We start from the raw sequence: 22,125 nt of genomic DNA, 5'->3' as shown, positions 1-22,125 counted from the left end.
TCCTTCCAGTTTAGAACATGAGAGTTTTATAATGCAGAGTCCTTCAAACCATTTCATCCAGATGTTCCATCAATCACATTAGTATTTTGGGCTACAGCACACTCCACTTATACCTGATACTTAGTAGCAATTTCCAGTGGTAATTATCAAGCATTTGAGCAATCTAAGCCTGCACTATGAAAAAATTAACATTCATTGCTCATACTATGAGCCTTGAACAAATATACTGTACAAACACATACATATGTTTAGGGAACTAGACTATTTATCCACCTTACCTTTTAGGTTTGTATTTTTCTACCCCAAACCAGCTGCAGTTCCAGCCCCTGCTATTGCCACCAAACCACACAGAAATGGGAATTTTCTCCCTAAGCATCTTAACAGATAAAGTATTGACACAAAAGGAATAATAATAATAGCTATTAAAAACAACACTGCTTTTCTATATAGGTTTTTTAATCAGTAATTCTCCAAAAGTTTTTGCTAAGGGTGGTGGGTATTATCACAGACAACCACAGTAACAAGGAAAAGAATGTGTTCAAGGTTAGCAAATAGGACAAATAACAAAGGCAGAACCAGGGAAGTAAACCCAGATCTAAGATAATGGTACGAGTGTACAGAAACATAACTATATATGACAATAAAGACTTTCTTCAGCTGATGCAGCATCTGAACTAGTTCCTACAGCTTCCTAATCAATCTCTATGCTTATCTCAGAGTTGGCACACATCAGACAGGACTTGGAATTTTTTTCCTTCCCTTTTTAGAGAGAGCCACTGGAACATATGCACAACCATGCTGGGTTGGACATGTGTCAGTTCTTGGAGCCCAACATCCTGTCTCTACCAATGGCCAAAAGCAGGGAAGGGTGTAAGAGATGGACAAGCACATTTGGTGCTTCCCAGAGCACTCCACCAGCCCCCAACCAAGCTGTGCTACTTGCTCCTTGTCTTACTGAAAACCATGGTCCACTGAATGCCCTTCTTTTACAGTGTTGTCGTCATGCTTTGGCACGTGCACATTCCATGGTAATACAGGGGATTATATCCGCCTTCCTCAGGATCTCTTAATTCATGTTTTTATAATATACTTTAGTCACACTTTTAGTAAAGAAAAAAAAAAAGTGTTTTAATAACACTTTTGAAATGTGTTAAAAGCCCTTTAAGGTAGCAGTTTGACATTGCAGGTCTTTATAACAATTATTAAACTCGGTATACGTTTCAGTAGCGTAACTTGATTTGCTCACTCAACCATTCAGAGAGTCTAAACATACTAAAGGCTAAACATACATGAATTATGAAATAGGGGAAAGAGACTGGTGATTGCAGGACTGGTGAAAACCATGAATTTCAAGTTAGTTTTAACGGATCCCTCAGGGTTTCCATCACACCCTCTTTGCTATGACGAGCAGGAGGAATTATCATCCTCCGGTCCTGCATTCCTTGGAAATTAAATACAGCTCTAACCACAAGAAATCTGAGTAACCCTGACTGTTCATTTCAGTTTTACAGACATATTTCACTTAAAATTCTACATTGTACAGAAGTGTATAGTGCTTTAATCATCAGTGATAAAATTCCTAAAGTTATGACACTTCAGTATACGGCATGTTACAAGGAAGTTTCAAGTTCCGTCTCAAAACAATTGAGGTATTAACAAAGGCATGGAGGAAAGTTTTTCTGAAAACATTTTCCCACTTTTTTCTTCTCCAAGAGCTTTAAGAATAAAGTGAGAAGTATAAAGTGAGAAGCTTTGATTTTCTAGGATTTTACTGAAAAGGCATTAAAAGGTGATTTCACTTAGAGTTTAATTTTCACATATCCTTTTAAAAATCCTGACTAATCACCACATTATTTTACAATCTCAGTAATATCAAATAGGAGGCGGCATCTCTACCTTTTTTTCTGAAATATATTCTCCCCTCTCTCCATGTCTCTAATTACACTAAACACTTGAGTTATTTTAAGACTACTCCAAATTTTGTTTACTTATCTGCAAAACAGCTTGAGAAATGTCCATCTTAACAGCTTTCCTGTCTAGCAGTATCATAATTTTCAGCAGTTTTGTCAAAGCATGGCCAGTTTAGCCCACAACTTTGGTAGCAGTGAAAAATCACTGACTTTACAGACACTAGCTGAAAAAGAGAGAGAACTCTGCTTTACTTAAATTGGCAGTTACTTTTCTTAATTAAGTGAATGTTGAACTGGAATCTCTCCTTATTGCCCCCTTTCCTTTGACGTTCAGCTATAGCTCGCTCATTGCATTGACACGGAATTTCTGGAAATATGAAGCTTTTATTCTGTAAGTCCTGGAGACAGGGTAAAAAATTTTGGTTTATCATTTCAACTCAATTGAGCGACTAACTTAAGATGCATCGAGTTTAATTTTAAGTGTATTTCAGAATTTATGACATTTGAAGTGTTTACAGTGGAGGTAAACCACCTCTGCTATAGCTACAACTGTTCTACAAATCTGACAGTCCTACACTATCAGTCTTTGGAAATGCTATTTTAAAGGGTCACACAATCTACTCAGTATCAGCTCTAGTTTTCAACTGTGACATTAAACTCTTAATTCTGAGACCTGTTATCTGTACCCAATAGGCTTTTTTTTTATTTTAAAAAGTAGAGAAATTAGAAGGCACATGGGTAACAGCCTTTTTTCTAAATATGCAGTTACTACTATTCCCTAGTGCACGTATTTAACTTAGTCTTCACTATTCTTCTGTTTGGAATTTTGCCGTGAAATCAGTTTTAGTGAAATGCTTATCCGTTAAAACAAATCTTTTGTCAATATATTTTAGTCTAAATTAAGCATTCATTAGACATTATTTCCCCAGTACATGGGATGAAATTTTATGTCAGAGAGAGCAGGTACCCCCAACAATATCACCAGCTACTCAATGGGCATATCTGCCAATCATTCAAACCTAGCATCCCCACCTGCATGCCACAACCTCTGAGGACGGAGCTAGCATCTGTCTCTTGGCTCAGTGAAAGAATAATAGTTTCAAAAGACTTGGATAGAGAATTGCTCTATCCGACAGGTTCTTGGCATTCAACAGCAATACAAGGCATGGGTTTAAGTCGAAGCAGTCTATCACACATGGGACTCAAGCCCAGATCTTCTTTATTCCAGGTGAACACCCTGACACCAGCTACTGCTTGCTCTTTAGCAGGTCCCTCTTTGTACAGTTTGACCCCACCCAACTGATAAAGAAATACAACTCCAGCATATCTATTTGTCCCGAGATAAAACAAGACATCCTCCTCCTGTCAACCTTATGTTTTGCACAATGGAAGTGACCAGCTTTGCTTAGAGCATGAAAGTCAACCCCTTTCTGACTTCTCGATAGTTTCTTCTTTTAAGAGGAAAAAAAAAGACATATGTTGCCTGCCAGACACCCTTAGAATTTGCCTTGTAGATCAAGTTCTGCAAATGCAACAGATATTTGGGAAAATCTGGCTGGAAAGAGGAAACAAAGAAGTGGTTTAAATCATTGCTCCCACTGAAGGAAAGCCCACAGTGCGAGCTCAACAGTTACTTGTTCCTTTTGGCCTGCCAAAACTTAAAAACGCATCACTTGCAATCAGAGGCACCATATGTCGGCTTTTGCTCATCTAGTGATTAGGTGAGAGGAAGGCAGCCAAAGGTGTAGTGCGGCAGGGAATTAAAGGTCACATAGAGGAAGCTAAGTCATCGCAGTGGAGGCTAGGAGACAGGAATGTAAAACGCTAATTGTTGGAAACTTAATCGTTCTTCTTTCCCCCGAAAAACAAACATTTTAATCTCCTGTTTTCTTCTGCTCTATCCTTGCATCTAATTATGTGGCTCCTGTTTCTAACCAACCTGGTATGACACCCTCACAATCTTTTCTTGCTGTCCTCACCTGTCATTTCCACTCTTTTTTTTTTTTTTTTTTTTTTTTTTTACTTTTCTCTAGTCTACTTCAGAAAACTTTATTCCTCCCCATGCACAGGACACAGGCTGCTGCTTTCAGTTCTGACATTTAAATCCATCCTGTCCTCCAGCATCTGGTTGGAGGAGTTGCAGGGAAAGTACTGTTGAGCTTGAGAGTATCAGTTGCTGTGCAGGAAATGGCACATCCACCAAATCCTGGCCCTCGCAATCAGGACCTTCAGCACCCACAGTTACGCTGTTAGGTTTTCACTGGCACTAGAGGCGGATCCTTAATTTTTTTCAGAAAGAGCATTTTAATTTTAAATTTGGGAGGGGCTATATATTTTTTCTTTTCAACTTTGGTCTTGGTAACTGTTGGGTTTTCTTTGCTAACACTTTACCTCAAAAATTTTAGGCAAACATCTAGCCCAGAAAATGTCTGACAAATTTTAATCATTAGTTGCAAAACCATTAGTTGCTAAAAGCAGGATCTTACCGAAGTGCTTTAAACAAACTTCACTATTAAGGCAGCAAACAACTTAAAAATGCACTTACAGGTTCGTGGAAACTCTTACCACTCACCATATAGTTTTGCATCTTCCTGTAATTGTATTAGACTTTAATATTGCATCTTCATGCAATTATACTACAGATTTCAACGAAGAGGTACTACAGTTCAGATACACACGTACCCTTTTTACCTCCTATTTTAGCAATTACTTTAAATATTTTCTGTAGTCATTGACATAAAAAGCTGTCATGGCAGCACACAACAGCAGGGGAGGCAAAGTGCAAAGTTGTTTATTAGCAAGTAAGATCATTTTCATTAGAAATTAAATAACTGTAAATGAAAACCTTCACATTTTACATCTCCACCTGTTCCACAAAATCTACAATGCCTTAATTATTGCTTAAACATGTATGTAATTTTCGAAATTGTATTAAATTATATTCTTCAAGTTAATGAGGCACAAGGTATTAAAAATTAGTTACCCTCGTCTTTCTGCCTCACACATTAAGAGCAGTTCAGCACTATCAGACTATTATACTCACAGTAAATGCACTAGTTCAGAACAGGCATCAGGCAAGCCCAACAAAACATCTTTCGAAATAAAGTAAGAATACACGCACACAAAACATTTTACACGCTTTGTTTTCCATAATTTTGTTGGTGCTGATTGTTCTCTATACCTAAAAGAACCAAAGAGTATCACATATGCAGAGATCGTAAATCATTAAAATCTCAGCGAGCATTCAGATGTAACCACATCACTCTATCACGGGGTTATATGTATATCTCTATTTTGTATACATTACATTATATATATATTACAACTATGAGCATATTCAGATATTTTTTCTATCTCCCCGACAGAAATTGAGCTATGTATATAAGTAAAAACGTTAAAATACTACTGTTTTTACTTCTTTCCACCAGAGAAAAGGAAACCAAGAATTACGTTTAAAACCTATGCCTGCAGCTAAGAAGAACTTATCATCAGTGTTTCAATCCCAGAACAATGCAACAGAAATCATGAATTTATTGTTAAGAATGAACAGCATCCATTTTAAAATCCTTGCTCCAGTTCCTGCAAGAGATCAGCTGAACCGTACAAACTTTACAGAAAACATTAGTACAGTGGAACTGGTGCCATCCAACAGAAACCCCAAAAAAGTCAGTTAGTCAATGCAGAAAGACCTGTTGTCTCTGTAATGTTCAGTCTGGAGAAGAGGAGGCTGAGGGGAGACCTCATCGCTCTCTACAACTGCCTGAAAGGGGGTTGTGGGGAGGTGGGTGTTGGTCTCTTCTCCCAAGTGACAAGTGATAGGACAAGAGGAAATGGCCACAAGTCGCACCAGGGCAGGTTCAGGCTGGATATTAGGAAAAATTTCTTCACTGAGAGAGCGGTGAAGCATTGGAAGAGGCTGCCCAGGGAGGTGGTGGAGTCACCATCCCTGGAGGTGTTCAAGGAGCGTGTGGACGTGGCACTGCGGGACATGGTTTAGTGGGCATGGTGGGGTTGGGGTGGTGGTTGGACTTGGGGATCTTACAGGTCTTTTCCAACCTTAATGATTCTGTGATACTTCTCTCAGTGTCCCCCTCACTGTTCTGCAGGCCTAGGGGAAACCAATGTGAAAATGTGGCAAGCAGGATATAAAAAATAACAATGGCTCTTATACATTCCTTCAATTTTTGTGAAGAACCATTTGCCAGGATTTAACAGATTGCTGCTGATGGCTGCACACAAGCGAGCCGCACTCAGCAAGGACATATGCTCGATTCACTGCAACATGGAAACAGGACCAATGCTAAGCCATCACCAGGAAAAGGTCCCTCAGCTCCCTGTCTAGCATTACCTAACTCATGACACGCAATGATGACCAGAATTCTTCAAAACGTTTCCATCCATTTTAAATATCTATTTAAAGTGATGAATAACTGCATTTTTCTAGAAGGAAGACAATATATTTATGTAAAATAGCCACATGAAACTAGATATCAAACTAGATGAAAGTATTTCTGCATGAAATTGAGAGCTTCCACTAAAAAAAAGTGTAATTACTGTGTAACACACCTAATGCTTAAACTATTAAGACAGCACCATTTACATCAAAACTTTGGGACAAAGACTGAGGTATTCAACAGGTTAAAGAATAAATAAATAAAAAGCACTACACAGCATGCTGAATTACAGGGCTAGACAGCTTCAGCTGTGCCAAAGAGTCTCTCTGAGCTGTCTAGGATTAAAGCTTATACTGCTCTCTCTGACAGCGCAGATGACAACATCAACAGAGAATTGCTGGGATATACAGCTGAGAAGAGTCTCTCATTTTTGTTACGTGTTTGCATGTAAATTGGCTTTTGAGGAGTTGCTATTGTCAGCTTCCACGCTCAGGAGACATGGATGCTGCCGCTGACTCCAAGTAGGGACATTAGGGTTAATGAATTAAGCTTTTAATTAAGCTTTCTTACATATACCTCCCAGACTACACAATCCAATTTTCCTCTTTTTCTTCATCCAGAAAAACAGAACTAAAACCAGAAGGCAAATCAATTTGGTCCCGTTGTTAACTTTGAGGCAACAAGCCTTTGAAAAAGGTTATTTATTATTACATCCTCTCCTGTGAGCTTCTTAATACTGCTGTAGCCATAGGATGTCAAGAAAAGGCACCAAGAAAACTTCTCCCATGCAGTGATTAGTACCAGTTAAAGTGGTTAGAAAAAAAAAAGATGTGAAAGTCGATTGTACTGTGAAGAAAGCAAAGACACAGAAGAGGCAGGAAACCTTAACATTTATATCGCATGCTTCATACTTGCATTGAAGTTGGCATTCAATTATGCTATTGACTTTTGCTATTTCACTGTTCCGTTGAGGGTAGGAGGGAGATGATGCAATTAATGCAGTAGTAAAAGCTTCCACTGTTGTGTTCTAAAGCTTCCAAATCCACGAAGACAACTGGATCATGTTTTCCACCAAATCAAGTTTATAATCTTTATGTAGTATCCAAATTGCTCATACTGTTTATGTCTTCAGAGTACGAAAACTAAGTTACCGCTTTATCATCAGTCACATCACATTTAAAAAGGTGCTAACATTTTACATTTGAAATTAAACAACTAATTCATTTTACATACTTTAATCTGATAACTTAATTTTGTCTTCTCTCTGATTTTCCTGACTGAACAATTCACTGTCCTATCTTGAGAGAATTAATCTATTCCCTCACTACAGTTGAAAAGCAGATAAACATTTCTAAACATTTACCTTATTTTTATTTTCCTAAAAAATAAAGAAAATTTTTTAAAATTCCAACATCCATTCTATGCCTTAGCAATAATTTCTGTTACTACACTGGAATTCGACCTTGATGAAAGAGGACTCTGTGAAATAGCTGATTTAAGACCTACAAATAATTGTGTTTGAATTAAAGGTAGTCCTGAACTTTAACTAGACGACTAAAGAATATTTATAATACTTTGGAAGCTTTTGCTTTGCTGGTCACAATATTGCCCATCCAGCCTAGGCAAGACAGACCCAAATAAAAATTTTTCCTAACAAACTCAATGGGATCTGCCCCAGCTCTCAAAAACAATGTTCCATGATTGTCTTGACCACTGCTGCCCACAAATACAGGGAAGACACGGAACTCCAGACATGTCAAAGCAGTCTTACATTGCCTCCTTGCAACTTTGTTGGTATATCTGCTCTTTAGGACAGCGGATAATAGTTTTGAACTAAAAGAGGGGGGATTCAGACTAGATACAAGGAAGAAATGTTTTACGATGAGGGTGGTGAAACACTGGCACAGGTTGCCCAGAGAGGAGGTAGATGCCCCATCCCTGGAAACATTCAAGGCCAGGTTGGACGGGGCTCTGAGCAACCTGATCTAATTGAAGATGTCCCTGCTCACTGCACAGGGCTTGGACTAGATGACCTCTAAAGGTCCCTTCCAACCCAAACCAGTTTATGATTCTATTCTCTGATTCTATGATGTTTCCATGCCTGCATTCTGCTCCTCTCTGAGGCTATAAGGCATGTCGAGCAAGTACAGCCTCAGGCCATGGCGTTTCCATGGGTGCTGCCTGCTTGCTCCACCCGAGGAGGCAGAAGGGAACTTTGCCCGTCCCACTTGCCACCTCAGCCTCCAAAGCTGCAGCCCGAGACAAATGTCCAGGGACATGTATTTACTCCTGTTTGTCTCCTGCTAGTGTAAGGAACTTTACCCTCGCTCACTCCTATGCCACTGCAACAAAGCCCATCCTTCCCTTCAACGTTCGTCCATCTGCATCAGACTGAAGGAAAATGATTGCAAGTAATTAGTTCTTAAAAGGTTTTAATAAAATAGTAAAGGAATCCATGTAAAGGAATGTCAGCAGCGCGTGACAGCTGCAAGAGACAGCATCATTTTTGCATAACAGAATTAATGTATCCCGTCAGCATTTAAAGCAGATAATACATTAGACCTGGTACTTTCAAATATTATATTTGTATGTTATTTAATGACTATTTGTACTGGCAAGCAAGTCTCACTGCCTTTCTACATATTAGTAAGCATACTACCCATTTTCCTGAAGTATTAATGTATGGATAACTGATCTCTTATGCAAAGCTGAAATAGGATTTAATGAACCTCCATTACTCAAGCTGCACATTTTCCTAAAGATGAAAAATGCCATGTACAATGTATTTTCCTGCATGTGAATAAGCCCATTAATATAGATTTCTGAACAGAGTGTTTCTACTCAGCAATTTTTGCCCTTTGGGAGGGGGAAGGAAAAAGAGAAGGGAGCAAACACTTCCCCTCACTCCCCCACATCATCTCCAGAAAGGAACTGGATCGGCTTTGTTAATACTTCGGTTTCAAAGCTCTTCTTAGAGTATAGGCACAATTGCCTTCTGACAAATGTATATTAAAACTTAGCTGCAAGCAGTTAAATCTGTTTTACTACATTCTTCCCTTATGTTGATGGGAAATGATAACAGAAAAAGCAATCAAAGCAGTACAAATTTGGAAATATCGAGAATTGCTGTTAGTCTGACATTTTGTTTGCCTCTTTTAACAATTCCCCTCCCTGAAGACGACCATGCTAGGAATTAAATCTGTACATCCTAACAAGACATACTAATCTCCACTCAGATTCTTAAATGCAAATTCTTTTTCTTTACCAGCAATATGTAAGCACCAGTAAAATTACCATTTAGATGTACAAAAAGCTGATCTGCAGCCTCAGTCAAGTATCTGAAATGCAACTTTGTGTGCTACTGCAGTTTTAGGACAGCAAGTCCTCAAACTCTATTTTGTTTAGGAAAAAAGTATCACAACAGCATTTCACTATATGCCAGTCTGTAAAGGATCAAAAAGGAGGTTTACCTTTCATCATGGTATATGTTCTCTGTAAATACATCATTACAGTAAGTTATTATATGCGCCTTAGAGAAACAAGTTTTTTCTTTTCCAGCAACAAACTAGGTTTGGAAACTTGGACACCAAAACCATTTTTTTAGTTTTCCTAGTATTATTTTACAAAAATTCTAAAATTACCATACATTTCTCTGCTTAAAAGTGTGTTAAGCAAGTCTACCTTTCCATGGTATTTTTTGGAATTTCCCATTAACTCTACCCTCTCCTACCCTTCCTTCTCAATTTCCACTTGTACTGCTGGGCTGCCATTATTGCTCTTCAAGACGGGTCCACTGGGTTTCAGATTCTCTATGGAAATTATCCTTGAGTTTTCTTCAAAACTTTGCTTTACTCAGAAGCTGCTGGGAGAACTCTGTTGTTTTCCCTCTTACTGCTCAGAGAATTAATAGATATCGGTGCCAGAATCAGGAACAATTGCAGACATACTTCATACCTAATTTCTCAATAATAAGGCTGTACAAAACCTATCATTTTATCTGATAAACTCTCCTGCTCAGCTATAGTCCTGAATCAGATAATGTAAATTTTTTGAGAGCTTTGCTGTTGTGCTGCACAAGCCCAATACCTTAAGAGGAAAAAAAAAACCCAATTGAAAAATAAACCAACAACCTCCCCCTCTTCCCCTCAACACTCCCAAACATGGCACACACTTCCCTTGACTTCCCAAAAGCAGAGAGTGTAAGCCATTCATCCCCGACAGCTCACTGGTTGAAAGACGTAGTTGAGCACCACTGAGATGAGGTTCAAGCCCTTGGTCTGAATATGGCTTTTGGCCTCCTGCTTTCAAAATAACCTCTCTAATCAATAGAGTCCTGCCTATTTTGGAAAGGCAGGTGGCATTGTTCTCTCCCAGGAATGGACCTGAATTTTCTTCGGAAAAGGACAACAAAAAATCCGAATGCTTTAGAATCAATAGCTCCCTCACCTTCAAAAAAAAAAAAAAAAAAAAAAGTTTTTTAATAGAAGTGACATTTTCAAATGAAAATCTCTTCTGTTAGAAAGTAGGAGTAGGTTTCCAAGTGGGACTGTTTGGTATCTCTGAGGCAACACGCTGTGGCCACAGCTTCTAGTTTAACAGAAACCTTATCCATTAACATTGAAATACAGAGGCAAGGCTAGGAATTTTGTAGAATAATCATCACTCAAAGAATATTGCAAAAAGCCAACTCTGCTCACTGGAAGTGTAACTAGTAACCAGTTAGCTTGCTCTGCAGAACAGTTATGTGTTTCATAATAGAGACTAACAGCTTCTCTGGACAACTTTATCGTTCTTAGACTACCCAGTCAATCACATTGTTGTCCAACATTGCAACACTCTGGTAACTTGACTGATCATGGCAGGAGAAGACGCAAGATGTTGAAATGGGGTTTCTCTATTCCTAAGTCACAGCAGCAAGAGTTGATGTGCTATAGCACACCGTATACAGTAACAGGAAGATCAGAACCTCCAAGATGGGATTGTAGCCAATCCACAGGCCTGTTCTTGCTCCCACTGTGTCAGCAAACGTTCCTTTTCATCCAACACTGCAACACTTTCAAATCACAACTCAAGGGACTGCAGATTTACGTATTTTTCAAATATTTATAGGCTGTATGCAGGAAACAAGCAGGCGCCCTGCCTTTCAGAGCTCCACACGCCAACCGTCAGGAACACAGAAGGATATCTTCGGTATCCAAACTACTTCAGCTGACTTGAACTCCATCCTCCCTCCCCAAATTGTTTAACTGGCATAGAAACTATGCATGACCCTCAGGAACAAGGATTAAGATCACATAAGAAAACCAACAGTTACCACATTTTCTTTCTTTTTTTTTTTTTAATAGTGTGCTACATGAAAGTCTGCCACCATTGCTTTACACGTTTTGGAATTATTCTCCTACAAAAAAGGTGGTTTTCTTGAAAACAAAAAAAAAACAGTCAGGAGAAAAGCGTAATGATTCCAGTATGCTACCACAATTTTCTCAGGAAGACACCAACAACTAAGTGAGGTTCTGTGCTTTAAAAATAATCCTTTCTACCAGAAGTTGGCCGTATGTCCAATGTATATAAATGTGGGAGAAGAACCGGCTTAAAAATCATGAATACTCAGCAGAAACTGCAAATAAATAATTTAATTTCTAAACTCCTCATTTCTAACAGCCTAATTTCTACTTCGGATCTAAAGACAGCGTTCAGAACAACAAATCACAGAATTTTATTTTGGTTTTCTTGTCAGCAAGTATGATTCTGTGAACAGGTATAGAAGGCCTGGTCTTGTGGAGTATCCAACAACTAAGTGGTCCTTGACTGTAGAAGCAGCTGGAACATACTGCTTCTGTGAAATGCTGATCTCTTTCACTACTCATGAAAACAAAATAGTGCTACTCATTACGTCATTGCTCACTATTTTTGTAGACCCATCCCATATGAAAAAAGTAAGCTGTGATAACAAACAGTTTAGATGTAGAATGATATCTTGAGAAGCTGTTTAGTAATCTGCCTCCCTCTTCCCCTCAAAAATATAAACCAAAAGCAACAATTAAATAAATCACAGAAAGGTTTTCTAAACAGATTGTGACCAAAAAGACAAAATCTTACCTTGAAGCATCAAAGCTGTCATAAGATCCAACTGTGTAGTGTCTAAACAGTTTCTTTGTTCTATCTGTTCGTGTTTCTGCACAAAGAAAAGAGAACTTTTAATAACACTCCCGTATTTCTTAATCAAGTGCTGGTTTAATTTGCAATTTCAAAGCGAATTTTCTGCTATACATCCATAAAAGAAAACTTACAGTACTTCATAGAATCACAGAATGGTTGAGGTCGGAAAGGACCTCTGGAGGTCATCTTCTCCGCCCGCCCTGTTCAAGCAGGGCCACCTACAGCCAGTTGCCCAGGACCGTGTCCAGACAGTTTTTGAATATCCCTAAGGAGGGAGACTCCCCAACTTCTCTGGGCAACCTATTCCAGTGCTCAGTCACCCTCACAGTAAAAAAGTATTTCCTTATGTTCCCTTACAATGAATTAACATGGTTCAAGGCATTTTGAAAAAAATTTTGATTTTGGAGTTGAGCCATTCTTTTATCATATCATACACATCAAGTGAATAAGGAGAACCTCTTGTAGATCATGTATCATATCATTCACAAGTTTTAAAGTTCCACCCACATTCTCAGTGGCAAAACCTTTCAAGTCCAGTCTTTGGTTCTTTTATAGCTTGGACTAAGAGGCAAAATACAAGAAGACAGAAAGAAGAAAAACTAGCAGCACATCTCAGAAAGGTTGGAAAAACAGCCAAAAGAATGCAAAACAGTATTTTTTGTTTAAACACACACAAAACTAGAGCCATTTCTATAATTTTACTAGGCCTATGGAGAATGGGGTAGGGGGAAAAGTAGCTGCCCACATTCATTGCCACCAATAAAAACTCACAGGAAATAGTGCTATGAAACTTGTACTACCATTATATAGCAAAAGCAAACAAGCCAAACAACTGGGGGATCAGGGGTGACGCAAAAAACAAAGAAACCCCATATTTGGGAAACATAAAGAACAAAGGAATAAGATTCAACAGTATAACTACTAAAAAAGGCATTTAAAACTTCAAATACTTTAAAATCTTATACTTATATCTTTTCTTAAGAAAAAAATATCCATCCCACTGAAGCAGTTCCCACATCTAGTGGTTGCAGCATTAAATCAACCTCTAGGGCTATGAACGTTTTGTTCAGAAGTGTTTCTACAATTCACCAGCATTAACACTGGTGTAGTATGGGTATAACAGTTAAAGTACTTAGTTTAGAACCATACCTATAGAACGACAGACAACAGACCTAAACATCTCTCTTCCTTTATGATTGGAAAGATGCTCTCTCATTTCTTGCTTTCAATGGGTACCTACAGGAGCACCAACAAATTAAGCATGTGGGAAAGATGCAGAAGCTACTCCAGTATTTGGTTGCTTCAGTTTGCACAGCAAAGAGCATAATCTAAAAGGCTTTCACTGAAAGGCTATCACTATATGCATGTGTGTATACGTATATAAAAATGACACTTCTAGGGAAGGACAAAAGGACTGTAGAGGAGGTAGGTAATTCGTTGTCACATTCTTCTTCAGAATGACAGGAAAACACACAGAGGCTTACTTCCAAAGAGGCATTCAAATAAAGTAAAACTTTAACAAAAAAAGAGAGTAAGGAACCTCCTTTGGTGGCTTTATGTATTACAATAATTGTTGTTCAACTGTATCAATTTTCTGAGTCTTACTCAGCCTTTACCGCAATAATATTTTAGTGTATTCATTTGCCTTCAGATTAGTATCTTTAGTACAGCCCCTTTTTATACAGCTTCTTCATTCAAGGGAATATACTTATGCAGAAACTGTAGTTTTTGAGACAGGAAAAAGTCTTGCCTAAATACAGCTTGGTCCTCAAATGCAATCACATTAAGTTAGGCTAACAGACATCAAAAATCAAATTGAAAAGTTTCTGGTTTAGCTTGTGACCATGAAATTCTCATCTGCATGGCTGAGGAATTTTTCATTGAAGGACAGCCTGACTCCATCCAAACAGATTTTATTAGTTCTCCAAGCTAGACATAGCCCCCAAGGTACACCATCTCGATGTCACAACTTTTAAGGATGTTAAAAATTACTGTGAGAGGTAGTGCTGTCAGATGACCAAGTGCTAGTCTGCAGAGAGAAAAAATACATCAGCGCAGGATGACAGGCTTTAACCACGGCCAAGGAGCACATTGCAGAAGAAAGTACTGGGAGGCAGACTTTGGGAAGAGGGGTTGACAAAATGCATTTTTCCTTGCTTTAACCCATACAGCTGGATTGTGCCCTCAGTTGGAGACATAAATATACATACATACATAATACAGAGGAATTACGGCTGAAAATATACGTGCATGTTGCAGCTGGCTAAAAGAAGCAGCAAATTATTCCTTCATAGCAGTGCACCAATTTGCAAGATACAAGAAAAGCGGTACTAAGAGAAAACAGAAATATTTACATTTATATAACTTCCGTGGAGACTAGCCAGCCTCCTTCCTACAGGATGTCCAAAGAGGGAGAAAAACCCTATTATAATATGAATCCTACTTGCTAGTTTTGTATAGACTTATTTTGTCCCTTTGTCACTCATCTACAACCTATATTTTCTGCCAAAGAGTCCTTACCTTTACCCCAGGTTCCAGCTCCTACTGCCCTTACCCCCCTGCCTTTCTGGAACACCCAAAAAGGACAGAACTTGCCCCAGGACGCACCTAGCACCTACCCAGACACAACCAAAGCTCAGCCAGCCAACACGTTAGCTGCAGGGCTGGAGGACAACACGCTGCCTTTCACGGAATAAGAGTTGTAAGTGTAGAGAGCAGCAACGGTACCCAAGGCTACACGACAGCTGCTCAAAGAGATTTGGCTTTGAAGTAGCTCACTGTATGATTTTACCTCTTAATGTGCTGTAAGGGGTTCAGTGAATTTTATGGGTCGTGCCTTCGTTGCTAAGTTTACAAGTTCAGCTTCAAAACCCAACGGCCTGCTGTGATGTGGAACAAAGTGACCTGCACGAATTGTAGTCTATTCCCCATCAAGCAACGTTCTTTTTCACGGTATCCTAAAAATCAGATTAATATCAAGAGACATAATCAGAAGAAACAGAAAAACATAAAGCTGAATTCCACTTAGAGTTTACCACCGGCCTGTTTTCAGATGTCACTTATAAATAAGTAAAAGAATGAAGTATGATGAAGAATATTTTGGAAATCTGAAAACCACTGCTTGAGCCTTAAGGAGCCAGATGTTTCTTCTGCAGAAAATGTTTTCTATAGCATGATATTTCAGTGCTATTAAGGAATACAAAGTGGGTGGGAGGAACGGAAAGGCGCAGTAAGACAGATAGCTTTGTTCAGCTACTTAGTATTGCAAAGCCAGCATTCTTCAGCTGCAGCTTGTATCTGCTCCCTGTCTCTCCCACCCCTCTACTTTCCCTCACTTCTTTGTGTGCAATCATATTCACAGAGATTATTTGGGAAACCATTAGCCTTACGAATCCCTGAACTCAAGGCTAAGTGGTATGTTTCCCAGGTTGCTGTGTAAATTCTTTAATTACCCTCTTTCCCTAATCTCTGACTCAGATTCCCGGCTGTCCTATTAACGCAGCGTAAGTACAGACATCCAAAAAGGGGGGAAGGATCAGGAATCTGCCATCATAATGAATTGGATACTGAAAAAGAAAAAAAAAAGGTTCCGTTCTCTAATTTGACTAAAGAATACAAAGACCCTATAGGCAATTTTAGACTAGATATAAGGAAGAAATGTTGTACGATGAGGGTGGTGAAACACTGGCACAGGTTGCCCAGAGAGGAGGTAGATGCCCCATCCCTGGAAACATTCAAGGCCAGGTTGGACAGGGCCCTGAGCAACCTGATCTAGTTGAAGACGTCCCTGCTCACTGCAGGGGGGTTGGGCTAGATGACCTCTAAAGGTCCCTTCCAACCCAAACCAGTCTATGATTCTTTGATTCTATGATTCAGTTGTTTAACAAATGCTTTTCTGAATTCAAGCCATGTATAGTATAATAGCACTATTATAGGTATAATAGCACCAAGAGGTTAGTTCCAGGTTTCACTGGATTTTCACCCATTCTTATGGCCCGAGGTTTTCTGAAGACCAGCACTTTTAATCAGAGCGCTTTGGAGCAAGTTAGGACCACCTAAGACTAATAACCTTATCATCATTTATGGAGTCTACCTGTGGAATCCTTTGAGGATTTCTTTTTAAACCTGGTTGCAGACAGATTAGAAAGACTAGCAAGAAGGTACGGACAAGAAGGTGTAGAAAAATGTTATTTAGCAGTGTATATTTTACTGCATTATTACTGGGAAGAACATCTGTCACCACAGATGTAAAGTCATTGCATCAAATTGGATCAGTTCAACAGTTATTCTAGGAGGCAGAACAAAACACCAGTGTTTGCAAAAATGGTATAGTTTCCTTTACATTGACAGAAAAAAGGAATATTGGTATATCATTTGAAATTTCTAGATTTCTTGAGGATCCCATATTTTACTAGAGTCACTCCATTGTATTTTTTCCTAATCTCTATAGTTGGTTAGAAGACTTTCGTTCTACAGGCCTTCATCCATCTGTAGGTTACAGCAATAGGACATACCTGGGCATGAAGCATCAGGATAAAGGTCATAGCTAACAACTCCATTCTCACAGTACTGCGCTGCTGTTCACAGAGTAAAAACCATTTTGGTGAAAAGGAAGGCTCCCTCCTTCAGTAGGTTTCAGCTACTGAAACTATTTTCCGTAAGAGCATGACATCACCATAAAGTTCCCCACTTTCTGCTAAAAAAGAAAATGGCAAAAAAAAAAAACCCCAAAACCACCTAAGAGTTTTTATTCACTTCAACTAATATGCCATCCAGGAGCAATGCGAGTCCTAGTACGATGAGAGCCATAGAAGAGTCTGCAAGGAACAAAATAATATGGCAAGTTTTTTCCTGGTCCGTTCTCCACTGAAGCTAATGGAGTTGCAGTAGAAATAAGCTATTTGCACTGTGTGATAGTGGTAATACAAATAATAAAGCCGTAGCTGTTTCTTTATTAGAATCATTTATTGTTGCAGACATTTCAGTAAGCAACAGACTCAAACCCTGCCATTCCAGAATGTAATTTATAGGGTTCGAAGAAAGGTGAACACTGAGAAGATGCAGGTGAAAAAACATTTTCTCCTTTTCTTCTCCACCTTAGGAGGAGTGATGGCTTTCCTCAACCGAGAAATATGTATATGACTTCCCTGTAGCTTCTCTGTGTTAGCCTCAAAACTGACCACAGGACTCCAACAGCGCCTGCAGACATTATCAAAAGCTGAAAAATCACTGGCATGAAAAGCAAGAAATAAAATTTGGACTCTAATCTGCAAAGACAGATAACGCCATTCTTGCCCTATTTCTTCAGTGATTAGCACGTAACTATTGTAGGCATGTTAGAACAGACAACCCGATTACCACACTGACACTATTATTTGTAGTAGATTGCTTACATATTTGATATTGTTCGGAAGAGTAAAGAACCAGGGGGAAAAAATCCCAAAGCAACTGTCTTCATTCCTTTTATTCTTCCTGCTGCTCTTCGCAGGGCATTTCGGCGGCCGTGTTTCCTAGGAAACTGCGAGGGGTTGCTCTGCCAGTGGGTATGTTGTCAGACTGCTTGCCAGCACTCTGGGAAGGGTTTAGAGGGATAGACACATCCATAGGATGAACAAAGGAAATAGAAGTGCAACAGCCAAATTTGTGTGTGATATTGGAGAGACAACACAGAGCAGCAGATACCCTCCAAATATCAGTGATATTAAAGGTAAAGTCAGGTTATACTGCTACTCCAACCTAGTTATCGCACTTGCTACGCTAGCAGAATTTAAGAAATTATTTCAGCCTGTTCTAAGCCAATTTCCAGCACGAAGAAATAAGGCTGCACACTAGGAAATGCTTTTTCAACCCAAACATAATGAAAAAAACCTAAAAATTCAAAAGTCAGAGCCAGAATCATTCCCTTTGCCCTTCAGCTGGGCACAGGAAATTCAATGATTTAGCACCATCCCAAAACATGAAGCTTTTTTCTCTTCCCTCTTCCCCACTGAGATCCCTGAGAGACGTTACACTAATGCAATAGATAGTTACAGATGTTCTTTGCTACCAGAGGTTCAGGGACAGCACTCTGCATGTGTCTGATGGAAAGCAATACCCAACAGTTGTTGGAGGCTAAGGCTTTCACCGTGCACTTTCTCCTTCCTCTGGAAAAAATGCTTTCACAACTGTTTATATTGAGGGTTAGACCAAAAGTTACTCAAAGCTGAGGAAAGCAGTCTAAAATTCTTTGCTACTACCAGGTACGCAGAAAATACGTGAAGTTAATAGAAGGTCACAATTCAAGTGCACTTTTGCTAGCCATCTTCTATATACTTATTTTGCAACAAGACAGCACACCTATCTTATGAGCCTTTCCTAAAATTGATCCAATAGTATCACAAAAAATTTTGACCCTACAAAAAAAAAAAAAAGTAGTGGAGGAAAAGTATATGGGATCGAAAACATCACTAAGAGCAGCATTTATTTTTCTGCCCCAAGTACATGCACATTCAAAATATTTTCCATACTAAACAATGCCAAATTAACTCTATTGTAGAGGAAGCAACAAGCAAAAAGAGGTAGCAGGTTTGTTAGCAAAACCATGCCTCAAAAGAACTAACTTAAAGTAGATGTTACCCTAAAACTTGTTTAGCACCTGTTTTTCCCACCTACTAAATAAACTAAGCACATCATTGCATCACAGGTCCCTGCTGCTGTGGGATAACCAATACCAAATTATGTGCTTGTCAAAACAGTGCTATTTTACATGACCAGATTAATGAAAGACAGACATAACTTACGTACCCCCTTGCTTCACACAAATGCCATAGACTACAAATTGTACCCACAGTGTTACTATCAAATCACAGCATAACTAAGGCTTCATAAACCTTTGATTTAGATGCCAATGTAATATATGGTATATGTGAAACAATGTGTTAAGGAAATAAATGTCACACTTAGCAAGCCAGAAACATTTTGTCTCTGAAGTGTCACCCTATTCCTTCCTTTCTCTGTGTTGTAAGCATAACCGTCATTTTTACTGATTTAACTCATTACTACTTCAGTATGCATTTTGCTTTCGAGTAACAAGTGATTTTCTTGATAACAGACACACTACGAACTTTGCTCCAGAAAATAATCAAGTTAAAAGAAAAAAAATCTTCTTCATTACCACATATTGTGAAGTTTCAATAAGCTTTTCAGTAAAACCTCTTTTCCTTATTCCCTTTCCTCCTTAGAAAATGGAGATTCATCAAAACTGGGATTTTCCATTAAATATGGTACATGAAAATTTTGATAAGTGGGAAGGTTTTTCAGGCCTATGCTACAATTGTTTAACATAACATTTCATATTTCTTTCTTCGAGCAGTCGTTTGAGCCATAGAAAAGATTAAGTTCAGGGATCTTCCTCCAAATCAAGCAGAGTAGGATCTTGGATTCTAAACATCTGTACAAAAAAAGTAAAAATGCGATCAAGAAATATAAACTGAATTTGCCTCTAACTATTTGATCATAGGATCTTTCTTTTTTAACAACAGAAGTTGTTGCATTGAAAGGATCAGAGCATTAGTCCCTCCTATGTGCTGTCTTTAAAATCTGGACCAGGATTTCCTTCCCTCCCTCCTGAACATTAGTATGTATAATTTTGAAGCTGGAAGGAATAAGGAATTTGTAAGATTTGTAGACAATACATGCAAGTACAGCCTGCTTCTGTTAAAGGGGTATTAAAACTCATGAAACTGAAATCTGCAGGTATGTACCACCCAAGAATTCAGAAGAAACTACAATTATCTTTTTCAGATCTTTGCAAATCTGAAGTAATAACTTTGTTGCTTCATTAGAAGGGATAAACTATGAGGATCAAGAAAAAAGACATAGATGTTGTTTTTATAGATGATATATAAATTGTAAACTAATGAAAACCTTTAATTCATAATTCACTTTTCTTCTTTTTAAGCTTGTAGATGATTTTTTAAAATCCCAGTGTTGGGTTGATGTGGTGCTCTCAGCCAATTTTTCTTTCATTTGAAGCTGAGAAATAGCAAATCTTATGTGGTTTTTGAAGTTCTTCAGATTTGAGAACAGGCATAAAAATGTCTCAAGGAGGACTCCCTGACCGGAACAGCAAATCCTTGGATGTCCCCCTGCCTTCCTTTTTTTTCCTTGCTAACTCCTATTTTAAAAAAAAGAAAGGAAGGCTGATGTTGATTCCTTCCTGCATCCTTTGAGAAAGGTTAGCTGGAATCTAGTGAATTAGCTTACTCACAAGGATGCTGAAATGGCTGATCAATGTAGCAAATCAGCAAGTTTGTTTGCAAGAGAAACCTTAATAACTGAAATACGCAAGTTAGATCTACTGGAGAGGCAGTTATGGAAGAACATTTGTTTCCCATGTCATTAGTTTTCCCTTTAATTTATCAAAAAGCTCACTTATACCTGAAAAAATCAGCAAGCAGTCATTGAAACATTAGCTTCTTATTCTCTAACACTGAACAAGGCTTACTGAGCCCGACAGGGGAAAACCAGTATTCTTTTAACAAGTTTACCAGCTATGTATACAATTCTGTTGCTAAAGTTTAATTCTGGCTGGAAACATCACTTCATCTGCTTCTATTTGCGTCTTATGAAGAAGCGAAGTTATACGTGCGTTAAAATCGAGGCAAATCTCTGAGATAGACTTTGTTTCAGAACTTCCCTGTGTTAGGCAAACTGCTGCTAATCTGTTTGCAGAGCAGGCACAGCAGACAGAATTTATTCTTGCATGGCTCTTCCCTCATTTGCAGAATATTTCCAAAACATGGCAGCGCTCACTTGATCTTTCCCTACGAAGCTCTCCTGGTGGGCTTCTGCCGGCCGTCGTTCCCTCTGCCCCTCATTTACGACCCATCTGCAGCAGAATAGTTAATCAGCCTAGTGCAGATGCTGCAAGGCAGCTTTGTGTCCATGGTCTCAGTTGAAACAGAGGATTAAATTACTCAGTGACTGGAACAGACACAGACATGGGTCTGGGTGATGTCATCAAAGGAAACCACTCGGGAGAGGAAGTATTTTTTTCCCTCTTTGCCCCAAGATTTATTAGGCTTTACAGACTTTGTTGCTTGCGAAGAGATGGATGTTGACCTGGGCTGGCAACAGACCTCAGAGATTCCAGCGACCAAGCATGGAGTTGTTCCATTTGCACATAGTTCAATCATTGCTGAAACACGCAGTTTTTACAAAACCAGGTCCAAAATAAAGCAACTTCAAAGGACTTTGCTTAACCCTTTATTGCGGACTGGCAATATGTAGCGTATACTTCATAAAAAACAGTTCTTATTGTCGATTCCAAATTGCTCCTGAACATGTAAATAAAGGCATTTTGTTTTTCCAATTTAAGCAGAACAAAGAAATCTTGATTTGTTGCCTGCTGGCAATATCATCTGTTGCAAATATTACTTATCCTGAAGGTCAGGATGGTTTGTTCAACTACAAAGCTCAGGTGGTGTGATGTTCCAGTTCTTTGGAACTGATTTGTGGTACAAATGTTTGTAATCATAACACCTTATTTCATATTTTCCTTCTTTCCTGCAAATATTCTAGTGAATGACTGCAGTCTTCTCACTGATAACAGCAGCATAAACCAAACTGATGGCCTGTAACAAAGGGCAGGTGAAACTTGACTTAATAGTTTGCTTAGTAGT

General features: G+C 38.8%; 1 protein-coding gene across 2 annotated transcripts in view; it reads right to left on the bottom strand.

Annotated features, from left to right (window-relative positions):
* The window catches only part of SHANK2 (SH3 and multiple ankyrin repeat domains 2), a 319,438-nt gene that overhangs the window by 147,305 nt on the left and 150,008 nt on the right, over positions 1 to 22,125 (bottom strand). For both annotated transcript variants that reach the window (XM_059825852.1, XM_059825853.1), the window contains one exon: positions 12,404 to 12,479. In XM_059825852.1, coding sequence (XP_059681835.1) covers positions 12,404 to 12,479 — 76 coding nt within the window. The remainder of the gene's footprint in view (positions 1 to 12,403; positions 12,480 to 22,125) is intronic.

Source organism: Gavia stellata, chromosome 17 (genome assembly GCF_030936135.1).
Source record: "Gavia stellata isolate bGavSte3 chromosome 17, bGavSte3.hap2, whole genome shotgun sequence".
Classification (NCBI taxonomy): Eukaryota; Metazoa; Chordata; class Aves; order Gaviiformes; family Gaviidae; genus Gavia; species Gavia stellata.
This window is presented reverse-complemented; position numbering and strand designations above follow the sequence as displayed.